Source organism: Brachyistius frenatus, unplaced genomic scaffold, assembly GCF_029030835.1.
Source record: "Brachyistius frenatus isolate BFR_SWC_R1_liver_20210118 unplaced genomic scaffold, ASM2903083v1 Contig_20, whole genome shotgun sequence".
Taxonomy (NCBI): domain Eukaryota; kingdom Metazoa; phylum Chordata; class Actinopteri; family Embiotocidae; genus Brachyistius; species Brachyistius frenatus.
In genome coordinates, this window is record NW_027210619.1 from 3,290,336 (window position 1) to 3,307,285 (window position 16,950).

The 16,950-nt window shown below is 36.5% G+C and overlaps 3 protein-coding genes across 4 annotated transcripts; all 3 read left to right on the top strand.

The window, feature by feature from the left end:
• The first annotated feature begins 2,649 nt into the window (after positions 1 to 2,649).
• Positions 2,650 to 4,025, top strand: LOC138619489 (H-2 class II histocompatibility antigen, A-U alpha chain-like). The gene is made up of 4 exons (XM_069696007.1): positions 2,650 to 2,804; positions 3,014 to 3,277; positions 3,388 to 3,669; positions 3,772 to 4,025. Exons 1-4 carry the CDS (start codon positions 2,726 to 2,728, stop codon positions 3,885 to 3,887), a joined length of 741 nt encoding a protein of 246 aa, XP_069552108.1. The 5' UTR covers positions 2,650 to 2,725; the 3' UTR covers positions 3,888 to 4,025.
• A 3,488-nt stretch (positions 4,026 to 7,513) lies between these two features.
• Positions 7,514 to 11,233, top strand: LOC138619490 (H-2 class II histocompatibility antigen, A-U alpha chain-like). 2 transcript variants are annotated; one of them, XM_069696010.1, is made up of 5 exons: positions 7,514 to 7,597; positions 8,342 to 8,435; positions 8,642 to 8,905; positions 9,016 to 9,297; positions 9,400 to 11,233. In XM_069696010.1, the coding sequence occupies exons 2-5, from the start codon at positions 8,357 to 8,359 to the stop codon at positions 9,513 to 9,515; spliced, it is 741 nt and encodes a 246-aa protein (XP_069552111.1). In that variant the 5' UTR covers positions 7,514 to 7,597; positions 8,342 to 8,356; the 3' UTR covers positions 9,516 to 11,233. The 2 variants fall into 2 exon arrangements, with proteins under 2 accessions (XP_069552111.1, XP_069552110.1); XM_069696009.1 differs by lacking the exon at positions 7,514 to 7,597 and having other exon boundaries at positions 7,890 to 8,435.
• A 284-nt stretch (positions 11,234 to 11,517) lies between these two features.
• LOC138619491 (DLA class II histocompatibility antigen, DR-1 beta chain-like) lies at positions 11,518 to 16,665 on the top strand. Its single transcript, XM_069696011.1, has 5 exons — positions 11,518 to 11,648; positions 11,853 to 12,113; positions 12,833 to 13,114; positions 13,275 to 13,385; positions 13,914 to 16,665. Exons 1-5 carry the CDS (start codon positions 11,591 to 11,593, stop codon positions 13,937 to 13,939), a joined length of 738 nt encoding a protein of 245 aa, XP_069552112.1. The 5' UTR covers positions 11,518 to 11,590; the 3' UTR covers positions 13,940 to 16,665.
• Positions 16,666 to 16,950: the final 285 nt, after the last annotated feature.

Sequence of the window (16,950 nt, forward strand, 5' to 3'; positions counted from 1 at the left end):
ACTTTTTAATGAATGTGCACTTTAGTGCTGTATTTATTTGAGGTTGTGCTTTTTTGAATACTTTACTGTTGGTTAGTTGAATCTACAGTAATGCAGACTATTTCATTAGATTATAATGTGTTTGTTATCATTTCTGTTCTATAAGAACCACGTATCTCTAAAAAGTCTACAAGCTCACAAACAAAATACATTTTCCAGCCGGGTATGAAAAACTGTACTCTTAAAAGTAAGACAAATATAAAGGAGTAAAAGTAAAATATTTGCTTTTGAGTTGTAGTGAAGTGGAAGTATAATGCTGCAAGGCAAAAAAGGTCAAATTTGTACTTACTTGAGTTTAATGTACTTGGTTACAAACCACAGATGCTAACAACGGCCAGGACTTCATAAAATGGATCTCAGATATTGTGTGTATAGCTTGTTCTATTGCCCAAAAGTGGCCAAAAATATATGAATGCAGTTTGTAGTAATAAACGTCTTGTGCAGAAGTCAGTTTATTAAAAAAAATAATATATATATATAAGCCTGACTAACAATTGTGAATTTGAGAGAAAAGGTGGAATTAATTACATGCACGTATGAAACAAAAGTTCCCCACTGTGGGATTAATCAAATCTAAATCTAATCTAATCTATCTAATCTAAATACTGAAAGAACAGCCCACATACACTATTCTTTGATCGTGTTGGGCTCTGGCCATTTAGGCTGTGTAAATGGAATTTCACAAGTACACGAAAATCATTAACAAAACACTCAAGAGATTTGAGGTCACAAAATTATTTTGCTGCAGTGACTGAACCACAGATAGGTTACATCTTTGACCTTGTTAATGATATTATTCCCTAAACTAAAACACTGCTCTTTTGCAAAACAGATTTACATTTAATTGTCACATATGGTGTTTGCTTACAGATCCCATGCAGAGCATGTTTAAGGATATATACAATTGTGCTTTTGTCATTTGTGTTTGATATGTTTTTTTCTCAATTAAATGCAAGTTCAATTACCTGTTTACAATTTTTTTTAAATGATGTCTATGCCTCTGTCGTTTAAAAACACAGAATATATGAATAAAAAGTTGAACTACTGGACATAAGATGTCTCCCACCTCAAAAAGTATCCTGTGTTTGCGCAGTGCAGGCTTCACATATAACAGTGTAAGTTCCCTATTGAGCCAAAGTTCATAAACTGAAAACAGTCTTCTTGTGTCAAACTCTGAACACATGTCACTGCAGAATGAAAGTTGAACATGAAAGAGAGGAAGTAACATATTGCTGAGTAGAGGGAAACTTTAATATTGTCGACAAGTTCACTGTAACATTGTAAACTGGTTCAATTTAGCGGTGCTGCTTTAAAGCTGAGTTGATGGAACTAAACGTGAAAGAATTGTCTAAATCCTTTGCAAGAGTTGTTATAATGTAAATCTAACTGAGCTAATTTCACTGAACTTGAAAAACTAATAGAGCAGATTTTAAGTTGCAGTTGAAGTCATAGTCGTGAGGAATTTGTTGCTTGGGCCACTTTTTCTCCAGAGCTGGTTCACACTCAAGCATTATGCATGGCTGTATCAGTAGAAGTGGATATTGCATTTCAAGATGGCTCCCCTGTCATTCAAATACACACTTAACAATGGTATGAGATGATTCTACTGGTATAGTGCAGCACGCCAAGAAACACAGCAATGTGCCAGCAAAGGCAGAGAAGCTAGAAAACATAGATGTAAACAATGTAGGTTTGAAAATCTCCTTTGCAAATGATTTCTGAAGATGGAAATGTTGTGATGAGCATTTTGTTGAGTGAAACTGAATATAATCATCACTTTTATGTTAACAACAAAACTCCACAGTGGACCATGAATCCTGTGGCAGCAGCTGAGGTCACTGCACACAATTTTCAAAATAAGTCAGTTCTACTTTTAGGACTTCATCTACTTCCATATTATTTTTGGTAAACAAGGAATAAAGTGCATATAACCTTTCATCTGCAAGCTTCTTCTTTTTTTTTGTCAAATCAAACAGAAAAGTCTGATTTAATTTAATGTAAGAGACACATAAGTTTGGATCAGGTATGTTTTCAACAAACTACAAGAAGAAAAGGTATAAAAAAAATTGTACACCAGAAATATTTTTCTATTTGAGGAAATATTCTTTTCTTGTAGTTTGCCAAATAAACTTTGGACCTATTTTTTGTTTCTATATCTGAAGTGGTACATACTCTCTGTCTCTAGCTTCTTTCTGCATGAATGAAAACCATAATGCTCCTTTCTTTAATAAACCTATTCATATGTAACACATTGCAGATTTATGTTTTTCGCAGGAACAAAAAGCTTTGGGTTGAGTGTGTTGAGTGAGTTGGAAAGTGTTTTTGGTTCACAATAAAATATATTCAGTATTTATTATTATACAGCGGCCTGAATTGTGCCATCCTTACTCATAATCAACATTTCTGAATGATGTGGGCACCGAAGCTTTATTTATGTAACTACTTCCGGATTTAAAGCATCCTCTGTAAAACAGGTTAGACTGCTGTGTTACCATCAACACTGACACAACAAGGAAGTTGTGAGCAGCCTGGTACTTCTGATAAATCACAATTACAGAACTTTGCATTGACCAATGCGAAGCTTTTCTTCCCTTCTATCAGGAAGAAAAACCTCCAAAGGACGTTTTTGATCGAGTGTGAGATCACCATTTGCTTTGTCTAAACTTTGTAGTGCAAGTCTCCCAACATGGCGATCCACAGCTCACACACGAAGTGCTCTGCTGTCATAATCCTGATGGTCAACAGCTTCTGTGCTTTCTCACAAAGTAAGTTTTAAAAATACTCCTTTGTTCAGATCAAAACTTAACCTTCCACAGGAGACTTTTTAAAGTTTCTGGAACTTATATAAATGCATGATAATTAAAAATCCAATCGTTTAGTAGACAGTATGAAGAGCAGAGCTTTTTTTTATTGTAACAGAGCCACATCAATTCATTTATAAATATTCATATTCGTATTTTCTTGTTCTTTTCAGTTGCCCATGAAGTCACCTATTATATAGGCTGCTTTGAAAACAGCACAGCTCAGGTACTGTATGAATTTGATGGTGACGAGATGTTGTACATAGATTTCGAAAGACATTCAATCGAATACACTCTTCCCGTCTTTCTCGTGTTTGACCCAAGTAAAGTATTTAAAAATTTGAACGTGTATAACAATGGTTTAAAAGCCAAAAGAGCATGTCCACCCATTCTGCAATACTGCAAATTGGAGACAAGTAATCCACCAGAAGAGAAAGGTAAAAGATATTTACTTAATGTTGTGCTAACATCAACATTGATCTTTATTGTGATGGGATCGATACAATAAATTCCTGACCGTTTGTAATTGTGTTTTAACCCACCAAAGACCCTCCTGACAGCATGATCTACCCAGCAGAAGAAGTTGAGCTGGGAGTTGAAAACAGCCTCATCTGCTTGGTGAATAATTTCTACCCACCTTCCATCAAAGTCAGCTGGACCAAAAATAACCATCCTGTGTCGGAGGGGGTATCCCTCAGCCGATATTATCCCAACAATGATCAAACCTTCCACCACTTCTCAACCCTGACGTTCACCCCGAGCGAGGGGGACATTTACAGCTGCACTGTGGAGCACTCAGCACTGGAGAGCCCTCAAACAAGAATATGGGGTGACTTGAGTTTATCTTTAAATATAAAAACTATTTTATGACGTGTTGTAAAAATACACATTTGTTACTATTTATTGTTTTTTTTCTTCTGTTCTTCCACAGAACCTGAGTTCAGTCATCAAAGTCTTGGACTCGATGTTTTCTGTGGAGTGGGCCTGAGTCTGGGCTTATTGGGAGTCGCAACTGGAACATTTTTATTTGTCAAGGCACTCCAATGAAAGCACATTTTTGTTCCCGGATCACACACAAGAAATTGTTAATGATTATATACATTGATCTTAAAGAAACACAATAATTATGGAGTGCAGTTTGGTTTTGAAAGAGGTATAAATATGAGGAATGCAGTGGTTATTTCTGTTCAAATCAAATGACAGGTCATCATTGTAAATGAGAATTGGTTCTCAATTGATTCTACCTGGTTAAATAAAGGTCATATAATGACCCTATAGGTCTTTTGTGCAAGCATCTTATTGCAACCCAAAGCTATGTTTTGAAATGAAGCAACCTGTTGTGGTTGTATAAACAATCTGGTACTGCAGACGAGTGATTTACTTCAGATTATGCTTGTGTTTTTCACACCTCATTTCCAACCATGAGTCAGAACAGTTGCCATGAAGACACAGGTTGCAACTTCAAGGAAATAGCAATTTTAAAGAACAACATGGGACAAATCCAAATTTGAACTCAACCCATTATCTTAAACCTAACCAGGGGCACTAATTTAGGTAACTACTCATGGGTTGTATTTAAAAGCAGGAAAAAAATATTTCCTCATCACAGAAAAGAAAGCAAAACATCAGTAGTGTTTTATAATGAAAATTACAGGAGGACATGCGTTGATAAGGCATTGCATATGCCAGACTATATTTACCTTCAAAGATACAAAGAGCCGTCTACATCACATACATATACATAGTGGTAGCAGATTTGCATGTGTTATAGAAAAGTGGATAATAGGTCTTGGCAGCTCTCCATTCTAGTTAGTTTAGAAGTGTTTTAATTTTACACGGTGAAAACTACTGCGTCTTTTATTTTGCATTTAATATTTCATTCATTTCCTTTATACTTCATGTACTGGTGTTTCTGTTTATCCTGTAGGCTGTTGCAGAGTTGTTTATTCAAACATTATCATGTAACATGCCTTCTGTTGTTAGTACTGTGCTGTTTCTACTTTTATAAATTATCTTCTTACATGTGAAATTAAATAAAAATATGTATTCTATAGATCTCAATAAGTAAAATGTAAATGCATGATATATTATGCTTATTGGTGTCTTGTTAGTTAGCACACTGCTGACCAGTGTGGTGAACTTTTTAGCTGGCTCAGGATACTTAACCAATATGGAGTGTCGGGTCAGGACACGGAGACTTGGAATTTCTTTAACAGAACTTTATGGAAGTGGGAGGCATCAGGTAAACAGGCACGATTGCTTACAGTCCATAAATCCAACACATCAGGCATATGTGTGGACGTGTGTGTGTGGTCTGTACAAAAAGAGCAATTAACATTACTAGATAATGTTGCTTTTTAATAAATTAGCATGATTATAGCACCATTGCTTGGAAAACGTTTGTTGTGATGTGTGATTCATTCTACATGATATTCAAAGTGATTTGAACTTTCCTTCAAGTTTACTTAAAATGCTTTACATGTCAGTAATAAATGATTTAAATCATGACTTAGATAGATAGTTACTTTATTAATCCCACAAGGGGAAATTTTTGCGCTACAGCAGCATTATAAGTACAGGAAAGCAATAAAACAGAGTAAAATATATTAAATATAAAAATGCACAGTATATACAATAAAATAGAATAATTAAATTAATCATCATTGACTTGATATGAAATTGGAAAAATTATTAGTAGCCTAATGAACGATGACACAGGGAAAATTCTCAGCATAGCATTGAAAATTGAAACTTGTAACAACTTTGTCTATGTTTGAAAAAGGTTTTCCTCACTGTCTGCCATTATCCACCTTAAAATGTGAAAACAAATACTCCACACAGGGAACCACACCAACATGACATACCTGTTCATAAAACTATTGAGCAGTCTTCTTCCTGTTTCCAGTGCGACATTGTTTTGGTTCCCATTTCAGTTTGCCCTTTCTAGTTTGTCAACCATGCATATTTACAAGTTCCTGTCTCTGTCGTGTCTGTCCCTGCTTTTTTCAAGAGCAAGTAAGTACTATTAAAACAAAAAGCTGTTGTTGTTTGTGCTGCAGTCAAAGTAAAACATAGACAGTAGTGCTACTGCCTATCCTTACAGTTTGAAGACAAAAAGTATTGACTTTTTAAAATTCTAACATCTTTTGTGTGTGAGTGAATAAGTAATGAACAAGAATATTTTGTATATCACCAAACACTTGTTTGTTTCATGTTACAGGTGCTCTCTATGTTTATAGTTTGATTTGTTGCCAGTTCACTTCTCCCCATGATTACGTTTATCTGGAGCAAATCTACTTCAACAAGGTGCTTCTAGGCCAATACAACAGCACGTTGGGAAAGTATATCGGCTACACGGATAAAGGAAAGGAAGTTGCCGATGAACTCAACAAAAGAAAAGGTTTTTTTTGAACAACAGAAAAAGAATGAAGAGTCGTGCAAATTCCAACTCACACAAATCTTTGATCACCTTCCAAAATCTGGTGATTGTGCTGACACATCTGAAACTCTGATAATGCTTCAAATTGCAAAGCCTGCAAATTACATTTACTATATGTTAGTCTAGTCTATGTCTTACTTACTGGTTACGAATACAATGAAAGAAGGTGAGAGATGAGAGATTAACTGGGTTACAACTTTGTGTTGAAGAGGGACCTAGAAGTAAATAAAACTGCATATTTTCTAAATTACAGCATACACAGACATGATCAAAGTTTATGAGGAAATATATTCACACTGTAAATGTACTCTTTTACAAATCAAAGATCTGCATTGAAAATGTTACTAAAGTAAACGTTCACAAAGTATTAGAAGTAAAAGTAATCCATGCAGAAAAATGGCCGCTGTGACCATCGAAAAAAATCTGCTGGCTGAGGTAAGTTTTAAGTATTTTGTATAAATAATTATTATTTCCATTATGGATTATTCTACTGTTCCGTTCTGTGGTTAACAGATTTTCTTAGTTTGTAGATATCTGAAAATTGCCATCACAATTACCCAGATCCCAAAGTGAGACCTTACAATACAGCAAAATGTATTTTGTCCAACTGACAGCTCAAATCTCAAAGTTATTAAAAACAAAATTAAAGTTAAGTAAGTTCCATGTTGCACCACTGAGTTTCTCCAGTAATCCAGAGCAGAAAAACCAAACATTGGCTCAAGAGAGGGTCTTTTGTGTTTTCAGTTTCGTGGCCAATGTACATTCTCATAAGCTTTTAAGGGGAGGGTGAGGTGAGGTGAGGTGAGGTGTGTTCAGTTGGTTGCAATCTGCAACTGCACAACTAGAAGCCACTGCACACTGCTTCTTTGAAACAACAAGCCTTATAGGTTAGCCTGTTATTCAGGCCTGCTATTTTTGTATGATCTATCGTGTAACATGCCAAGAAATACAGCAAGCAGAGAAGAAGCTAGAAAACATGGACGTAAAATACGTAGGTTTTAAAATTTCCATTGCAAATATTTCTGAGGATGGAAATACCGTCATGCAATTTGTCAAGTAACACTGAAAATAATCACAACTATTTTTGTGAACAAGGAAACTCCACAGGGAACCATGAACCCTGTTGCAGCAGCACAGGTCACTGCACACAAGTTATGAAACAAATCAGTTCTGTTTTTGGGACTTAAGCTACTTCCAATTTTAAAACAACGGTAGTGCGTGGAATAAAGTGGACAGAAACCGTCATTGTGAGCTATATTTTCATTACACCAAATAGAAACAACTGTGATTTAATTTAATGTAAGAGAGTTTGTATCAGGTATGTTTTCCACAAACTACAAGAAGGAAAGGTGTAAAATTGCTAAACCAAAACAGTTTTTATTGGAGGAAACAAAAGGCTTGTAGGATTTTTTTTTCTTGTCAGGAAAGTTTGCAAGAAGAAATTTTGACTTACTTTTCATTTCTAGAGGTTAGTCTTTAGCATTTTGAGCTGCATTTCTTGTATAAAAGGTGTTATACAAATAAAGTTTATTGTTGTTATTATTATTATTATTATTATTATTATTATTATTATTATTAAGCTTCTTTGTGATGCTTTTTTGTAGACTGAGAATCCCTTTCTTTAATAAAACTATACATGTGAAACAGATTTATATTTTCAGTAAGAACAAATAGCTTTGGGATGAGTGCCAATAACAGGATAAGGAAGTTGGAAAGTGTCGAGACATGGACTTGTTTTGGGTTCAGAATAAAGGATATGCCATGTTGATTGTCATGAAACAACCTCATATGTGCCATCCTTACTCATAATCAATATTTCTGAATGATGTGGGCTCAAAAGCTTTATTTATGTAACTACGTCCAGATTTAAAGCACCCTCTGCAAAATAGGTTAGACTGCTGTGTTACCATCAACGCTCACACAACAAGGAAGTTGTGGTTCTACAGCAGCCCAGTACTTCTGATAAGTCACGATTACAGAGCTTTGCAATGATTCACCAAAGGAGCAAAGGACGTTTTTGATCGAGTGTGAGATCACCATTTGCTTTGTCTACACTTTGTAGTGCAAGTCTCCCAACATGGCGATCCACAGCTCACACACGAAGTGCTTTGCTGTCATAATCCTGATGGTCAACAGCTTCTGTGCTTTCTCACAAAGTAAGTTTTAAATTTACTCCTTTGTTCAGATCAAAACTTAACCTTCCACAGGAGACTTTTTAAAGTTTCTGGAACTTATATAAATGCATGATAATTAAAAATCCAATCGTTTAGTAGACAGTATGAAGAGCAGAGCTTTTTATTGTAACAGAGCCACATCAATTCATTTATAAATATTTGTATTTGTATTTTATTGTTTTTTTCAGTTGCCCATGAAGTCACCTATTATATAGGCTGCTTTGAAAACAGCACAGCTCAGGTACTGTATGAATATGACGGTAACGAGATGTTGTACATAGATTTCGAAAGACATTCAATCGAATACACTCTTCCCGTGTTTCTCGTGTTTGACCCAAGTAAAGTATTTAAAAATTTGAACGTGTATAACAATGGTTTAAAAGCCAAAAGAGCATGTCCACCCATTCTGCAATACTGCAAATTGGAGACAAGTAATCCACCAGAAGAGAAAGGTAAAAGATATTTATTTAATGTTGTGCTAACATCAACATTGATCTTTATTGTGACGGGATTGATACAATAAATTCCTGATCGTTTGTAATTGTGTTTTAACCCACCAAAGACTCTCCTGACAGCATGATCTACCCAGCAGAAGAAGTTGAGCTGGGAGTTGAAAACAGCCTCATCTGCTTGGTGAATCATTTCTACCCACCTTCCATCAAAGTCAGCTGGACCAAAAATAACCATCCTGTGTCGGAGGGGGTATCCCTCAGCCGATATTATCCCAACAATGATCAAACCTTCCACCACTTCTCAACCCTGACGTTCACCCCGAGCGAGGGGGACATTTACAGCTGCACTGTGGAGCACTCAGCACTGGAGAGCCCTCAAACAAGAATATGGGGTGACTTGAGTTTATCTTTAAATATAAAAACTATTTTATGACGTGTTGTAAAAATACATATTTGTTACTATTTATTGTTTTTTTTCTTCTGTTCTTCCACAGAACCTGAGTTCAGTCATCAAAGTCTTGGACTCGATGTTTTCTGTGGAGTGGGCCTGAGTCTGGGCTTATTGGGAGTCGCAACTGGAACATTTTTATTTGTCAAGGCACTCCAATGAAAGCACATTTTTGTTCCCGGATCACACACAAGAAATTGTTAATGATTATATACATTGATCTTAAAGAAACACAATAATTATAGAGTGCAGTTTGGTTTTGAAAGAGGTATAAATATGAGGAATGCAGTGGTTATTTCTGTTCAAGACAGAATGACCCTATAGGTCTTTTGTGCAAGCATCTTATTGCAACCCAAAGCTATGTTTTGAAATGAAGCAACCTGTTGCGGTTGTATAAACAATCTGGTACCGCAGACGAGTGATTTGATTCAGATTATGCTTGTGGTTTCTGTGCAGTGGCCCTGAGTCTGGGCTTATTGGGAGTAACAACTGGAACATTTTTATGTTGTCAAGGGACTCCAAAGAAAGCAGATTTTTGTTCCCGGATTACACACAAGAAAATGATTATAGACATTAATCTTAAACAGCAGTTTTTACATCTGTGATGCAGTGGTTATTTCTGTTCAAGACAAGTCCTCCTCCAAATGACCCCAAAGGCCTTTTATGCAAGCATTTTATTAATCTGGTACTGTAATAGACTCAATTCGGATTATGCCTATAGTGGGTTGGATGGATGGTTTGATAATGCAGCAATCTAGTGTACATTTGCATCCCATTTCCAATCACAAGGGAGGACAGTTTTTTAAAACTGTGTTTACTTTTGCCATGACAACAGATGTTGCATAACCTCAAGGAAATAGTAACTCTGAAACGCAATGCGGGTCACGTCAAAATTTTAACCAAACCCATTATCTTAAACCTAACCAGGGGCTCTAATTTAGGTAAATATGGGTCGGATTTGAAAGCAGGAAAAAAAACCTATTTGCTCACCACACAGAAAAGAAAACAAAATATCGGTCGTGTTTTATCATGACAATTACAGCGTTTGGCCTACTAAATCCCAAATATTTTGCAATCCAGTAGATAGCAAAGTTTAATAGCAACAAAAAATGGGCGGTTCTAGGAATACGGTGAATCCATATTTCAATCCACAGTCACAGGTATCAGTAATCTTCTGGGATACACATGCATTTTTTTCAAACTTAATATAACAAGCACCAGAAGAGTCCTGGGAAAGAAAAACAGTGAATTTTTTGATAACCCACTGAGATATATCCGATGGCCAGTGCACCACTATGGAGTACTCAGGGACATTGATTCCATAGGGTGGAACCGGTACCGGAACAATTATAACATTGCCACAATTGTAAATACATGGGCATTGAGTCATACATATACACAATGGTTGCAGATTTTCACATCTTAGAAAAGTGGACGATTGGTCTCGGCAACTCTTCTAGTTAGTCTAGAAGTGTTTTAGATTTTCAGTGAAAGCTACAGGGTCTTTTATTTTGCATTTAATAATTCATTAATTTCCTTTATACTTCATGTACTGGTGTTTCTGTTCATCCTCTGGGTTGCTGCAGAGTTATCCATTTAAACATGATCATTTAATATGCATTCTGTTATTAGTATTATTAGTTATTATTGTTTCTGCTTGTAAAAATGATCTTCTTTCTTCACTGGCAAAGAGTGAAAATGTGAATTGTATAGATCTCACTGTATGAAATGTAAATGCATGATTTTTTTTTTTTTATGTTTACTGGTGTCTTATTAGTTAGCACACTGTTAACCGGAAAAACAAATCAGTGTTAAATGTTTTCTTTTCATAAATGGGTGATTATGGCACCATTGCTTGGAAATTAAATCTGTAAAGGCTTTTTGTTGTGCTGTGTGATCCATTCTTCATAAGGTTCAAAGTTTCAAGGTGACTTTAACTATAAATTATTTCAATAATTCATTGATATGAAATTGGACAAACTATAACTACTGAACAATGACAGGGGAAATTCCCAGAATAGCATTGAAAACTTGAAACATGTGACTGCGTTGTTTATGTTTAAAAAAAAAAAAAATGTGAAAACAAATAACTCCACCCAGGGAACCACGCCTACGTAATGTGACATACCGTACCTGCTTATAAGAACGTTGAGCAATCCCATTCTTCACTTCCTTGTGTTTCCAGTGCGACATTGTTTTGGTTCCCATTTCAGTTTGTCCTTTCTAGTTTGTCAACCATGCATATTTACAAGTTCCTGTCTCTGTCGTGTCTGTCCCTGCTTTTTTCAAGAGCAAGTAAGTACCATTAAAACAAAAAGCTGTTGTTGTTGTTTGTGCTGTAGTCAAAGTAAAACATAGACAGGAATGCTACTGCCTATCCTTACAGTTTTAAGACAAAAAGTATTGACTTTTTAAAATTCTGACATCTGTTGTGTGTGAATAAGTAATGAACAAGAATATTTTGTACATCACCGAACACTTGTTTGTTTCATGTTACAGGTGCTCTCTATGTTTATGCTTTGATTCATTGCCAGTTCACTTCGCCCCGTGATTACGTTTATCTGGAGCAAATCTACTTCAACAAGGTGTTTCTAGGCCAATACAACAGCACGTTGGGAAAGTATATCGGCTACACGGATAAAGGAAAGGAAGTTGCCGACGAACTCAACAGAAGCAAAGTTTTTTTTGAACATGAGAAAGCGAATGAAGAGGCGTGCAAATCCCACCTCCCACAAATCTTTGATTTGTTATCAAAAACAGGTGATTTTCTGATCAAAACTGAAAGTCTGATAACGCTCCAGATTACAAAGCCTTCTAATTAAATTTACTACGTCTTAGTCTAGTCTATGTCATACTTACTGGGTACGAGTACAATGAAAGAAGGTGAGAGATGAGAGATTAACTGGGTTACAACTTTGTGTTGAAGAGGGACCTAGAAATAAATAAAACTGCATATTTTCTAAATTACAGCATAAACAGACATGATCAAAATTTATGAGGAACTATATTTACGCTGTACAAATACTCCTTTACAAATCATTTTGTCAATCAATTTAGATTCTAGTACATGCTTGGAAGGGGAGGGTGAGGCGAGGGGTGTTCAGTTAGTTGCAATCTGCAACCACTAGATGCCACTAAACACTGCTCCTTTGAAGCAACAAGCCTCAGCAATTTTTTCCAAGGCATTTTTTTGTTGTTGCTTCTTTACTGTTAATAAGATAGTAATTATTTAATTATGTATGTATGTCATATTAAGTGTACATTACCCTGTATTTATAGGTCCCTCTTATAAGTAAACTTGTCACACTGGAACTGTTCTTCCCCTCATTTTCTTTGGTACATCAGATGTACAAAAATATTTACACAATAAATTGCAAGGCTGTAATCTAAAGTCTTACAGAAACTTCTCATTATAAGTGTATAATAAGTGGATTAATTAATGACATTTAACAGTTTTGTCTTTGGGTATTCTCCTCTAGCCGAGCCCTCTGTCAAGCTGAGGTCAGTTAAGGCAGCGAGCAGCAAACATTCAGGCATGCTCGTCTGCAGTGCTTATGGCTTTTATCCCAAAGAAATCAGAGTGACCTGGCTGAGAGATGGAAAGAAAGTAACATCTGACGTGACATCCACTGAGGAGCTTCCCAATGGGAACTGGCTCTACCAGCTCCACTCCCATCTGGAGATTACACCCGAACATGGAGAGAAAATCAGCTGCATGGTGGAGCACGCCAGCCTCATGGAGCCCAAGCTTTATGACTGGGGTAAGAGAGTGAGAGAAGGTGGAGGGGATTGATTGAATTAACTTTGATTTATTTTACTGAGGCAACAATCATCTTGTTGTTATGACAGAGTTATGGAAGGATATATTAATAAACATGAATATACAGTAAATAAATGTGTTTGGGATAAATATGTTTTCAGACCCGATGCCTGAGTCAGGGGTGAATAAGATTGCGATTGGGACAGCAGGGCTGCTGCTCGGTCTGGTCCTTGTACTTGCTGGGCTGATTTTCTACAAAAAGAACAAACGTGGTGAGAAAAGGGCAAAATTAATCCCCAATAGTATCAACAAAATCAGATTCTTTAGGGCCTTTAGTGTTAGCAGCTGTAGGCGAAAAGTGTGCAGCGATGAACAGGCTCTTTTCAAAACTATCATTGGTCTGTAACTTTTACAATCCTACTAGTTAATTAATGGACCAAAATCACACAAACAGAAAGTTGTGTTTATGATACCTGTACGTTAAATAGCATTTTAAAATTTCACCATTCTGCATAAATGGCAGCACTGTTGGAAGTCCTGGAGTAATCAAGGTATTTCTGTCAGAAATTATTTACTGTTTTATTATTCTTTAAATTACAGTGTGTGAAAGTCAATACTACCAGTCACAATTAAAAAATTTCCCCTCGGGAATTAATAAAGTAAATACCTACCTACCTAATTACAGACACAGCTGTGTCTGAGTTAATGTAGCACCTGTAGTTTATAAAAGGAGCCTGTGAGGTTATTGTGATTTCTAATCAACAATTTGTGACTCTGTTCTTCTTTTTGTTTTTTTCTAGGCCGGGAGTTGGTGCCTACAAATTAATTTTGTCTGCTCCTTTGTGAAAAACATGTTATAACAACAAAAATGTAAAGTTATCGAAAAGCTGGGAAGAAAGTGGTAGCAAATAAAAAAAAAAAGGTTTTTACACACAGGTTGAAAAATGACATTATGCTACATCAGATCATTTGTTTTGTGATGTTAACTTTATAAAAAGTAAACGATGGTATAAGAGAGATATTTGAATTATAAAATGTCTCAACTAAATTAAAGAAAACTAATGTCATTAGTGTTTACTTTGATTTGTAACTTCACTAGTTTCCAGAAATGCTTTTGAGATTTTAGCTGGACTTCATTTTGGAGGTACACAACCTCCATCTTCACAGGACTGATATGGAACAGTTCAGCCATCTGTCCTGAAATCTCACCCAAGTCCATCTCCGTGAAGGGGTTGGCAATAAATGTCACACAGGGCTCAAGTTTCTCAAAGTTAGTGAATCTCTCTGCAAACCCCAGCCCAAGCTTGGACAGTAGGTCACAATACTTTTCAAAAAGTCTGCTGACACTGCATGGCTTTTCAACATCTTTGAGACTGAGAGGAAAGTGCTAAAACTTCTAGATTTTCACTTCCTAAATGTGAAATGATCGCTTTGCTTTGAACGCCTTCGCCACACCTATCATATTACATATGTTTTTTTTTCTTTACCTTGCAACTGTAGGTTCAAGTGATTCAGTTTCTCAGTTACATCTCTCAGGAACTCAAAATCAAATAGTCACTCAGCATCAGACAACGGAGTGATATCCTTCTCCCTCGATTGCATGAAAGCCTTAATTTCACTCAGCAGCGGGAAAAAAAGCGCTGTAGGATCTTACCCATGCTTAGCCACCTGATGTCGGTGTGGAGAAGGAGATCCCCATACTCAGCAGAAAATTCCTACAGGAACAGCTTAAAGCTCCCGTGTTGTTTGGCCTTGCTCGTATGGAGTTAATCTTAACAACAGGTGTCGTGTTGTGACATGATCAAATCCCATTACATCCGCAGCCTGTTGATGGATGTTACGATAGTTCACAAATGTAGCAAAGTCCAGGTCTGTTTTGCAGTGAGCAATAAAGCCCGAGTTGTTACTGACACCTGCTTAAGGGGGATCGTTTTTTGAACAGAGATGTCCTTTTCACAACATTGTAAATATCAACTCCTCTGGTTGTAGTTTTCAGTGGAAGTAAGGTCAAAAATCTTCATTTGTAGAAAATAATCAAACACCATCCAAATGAAGACAGCCAGGTGGGCTGTATTGCTGGAGTCAATTGACTCACACTGGATCGAAACCATTTGCGCCTGTCCACGTTCAGTTTTAACTGGTCCGCTGCATCTGCAGCCAGTGTAGACTCTCTCCCTGCCACAGTGTTTGCACCAAGTTGTAAATCGGCAATAATGGACAAAATTGAATGTTTCAGTCACCGCAGTCGTTGCCTTTTTTACAATCCTGCCATTGGTGAAAGGTTTTTTGTGCTTTGTAAAGATGTGCGCCACTTTAAACGAAGCCTATGTTGCTACATTGGCCTTCTTTGTTGGTTTGGTAAATAGAGACTGCTGTCTTATAAGCGCGGTTTTCAGCTCATTCCCCTTCTCTGTTCAAAGAGCGCTTCCAGCTGGATAGTCTCTTGAAAAATTGCTGTGAACATTAGTGAATCGCTTTGTGTCACAAGGGGGTGAGATGTCTGTGAATTTGATTGAACAGAAATGCAAAGAGATTTACCAAGAGACATTGGGTTATCTAATTTATTTCGTTCGAACCTTCTGGGATCTACTCAAAACCGGGTGGCGGACTACTGGTAGTTTGCTAGCTGCGGGTTGGAGACCCCGGTGGTACATAAAGTAATGAGTCATCATCAGCTGGATCCACATCATGATGCATGAGCACAAAAGGAGGCAGCGCATAAACCAACCTCCATCACTCCACTCATGTGCAGGGTTATGGCCACAGAATAATTCAAAGCCCACTGAGGTACAGGTAACCTAAACACCAACAAATATATACAAATCAGACACATATAGACAGGACTGCTGTTAGGTAGTAAGATTAAATCAACTATAAAAAGAAAAGAAAAGTTTTAAACTTATATTGCCTTTTGTTATAACAGCTGGCATATTGTATATAATCCTAACATATAAATGCTTTTCATGACCATCCATAGCAAAATCACCTGTGCTAATTTTAATCAAAGACAGCCAATTCGTTCCATGGTTCTGGACTGTAAAACCTTTGTGACTGTACTTGTGTCTGTATTGTAAGGTAGGTGCTTATACCTTATCTTAGATTATCTCTGGAATATTTGTGGTCATTAGTCTGTCAGTTATCCATCTTCCCAACAGTTTTAAGTGCAGAGGAGACAACTGAAGTCAGAGAAGTCTGTGACTGACACTCTCCTCATATTCACCCAACAAACCTACAACACAAAACACATTCATCAGCTCAATAAAAATGAATCTAGAAGCCCTGTGATTTTCTTCCTTAAAAGTAAATAACATGATGTGACCCACTTTCATCCCTGCTTTCCTGCAAAAAGCTCAGTGGGCAGCGTTTCCCTCAGTATTGTCTTACAGACAAGAAATAGCATTTTGGGCTGCAGGCTTCTGAAATGCTGCAGACTGGACACATGGACATATAATGCAAACAAAATGAGGTAGGACAGAGGGTGGGAGAACATACATTGTCCATAAGAATTGAATATTAATGGTTATATCATTTTTGTTCTCATCATTTGATGAATGTGCACTTTTTTTTGTTAATTTACTATAATTTTAGATCTGAAATTATTAGTTGATTAATCAAGTTTCATTGACAGAAAATTAATCCACGTAAACTACTTGTTTTTTTTAATTATATATTTTTAAAAAAACGGTCCACAATTTATTGCCTCTACATTCTCTTTTGTTTTTTGGTGTTAAATTTGTTTTTCTCCCTGTACTTTAGTGATTATCGAGACCTGAACGTCTTTGGGACGATTTAGTGTTGGTCAGACAAAACAAGGCATTTGTCTCTTAGGCTCAAGGA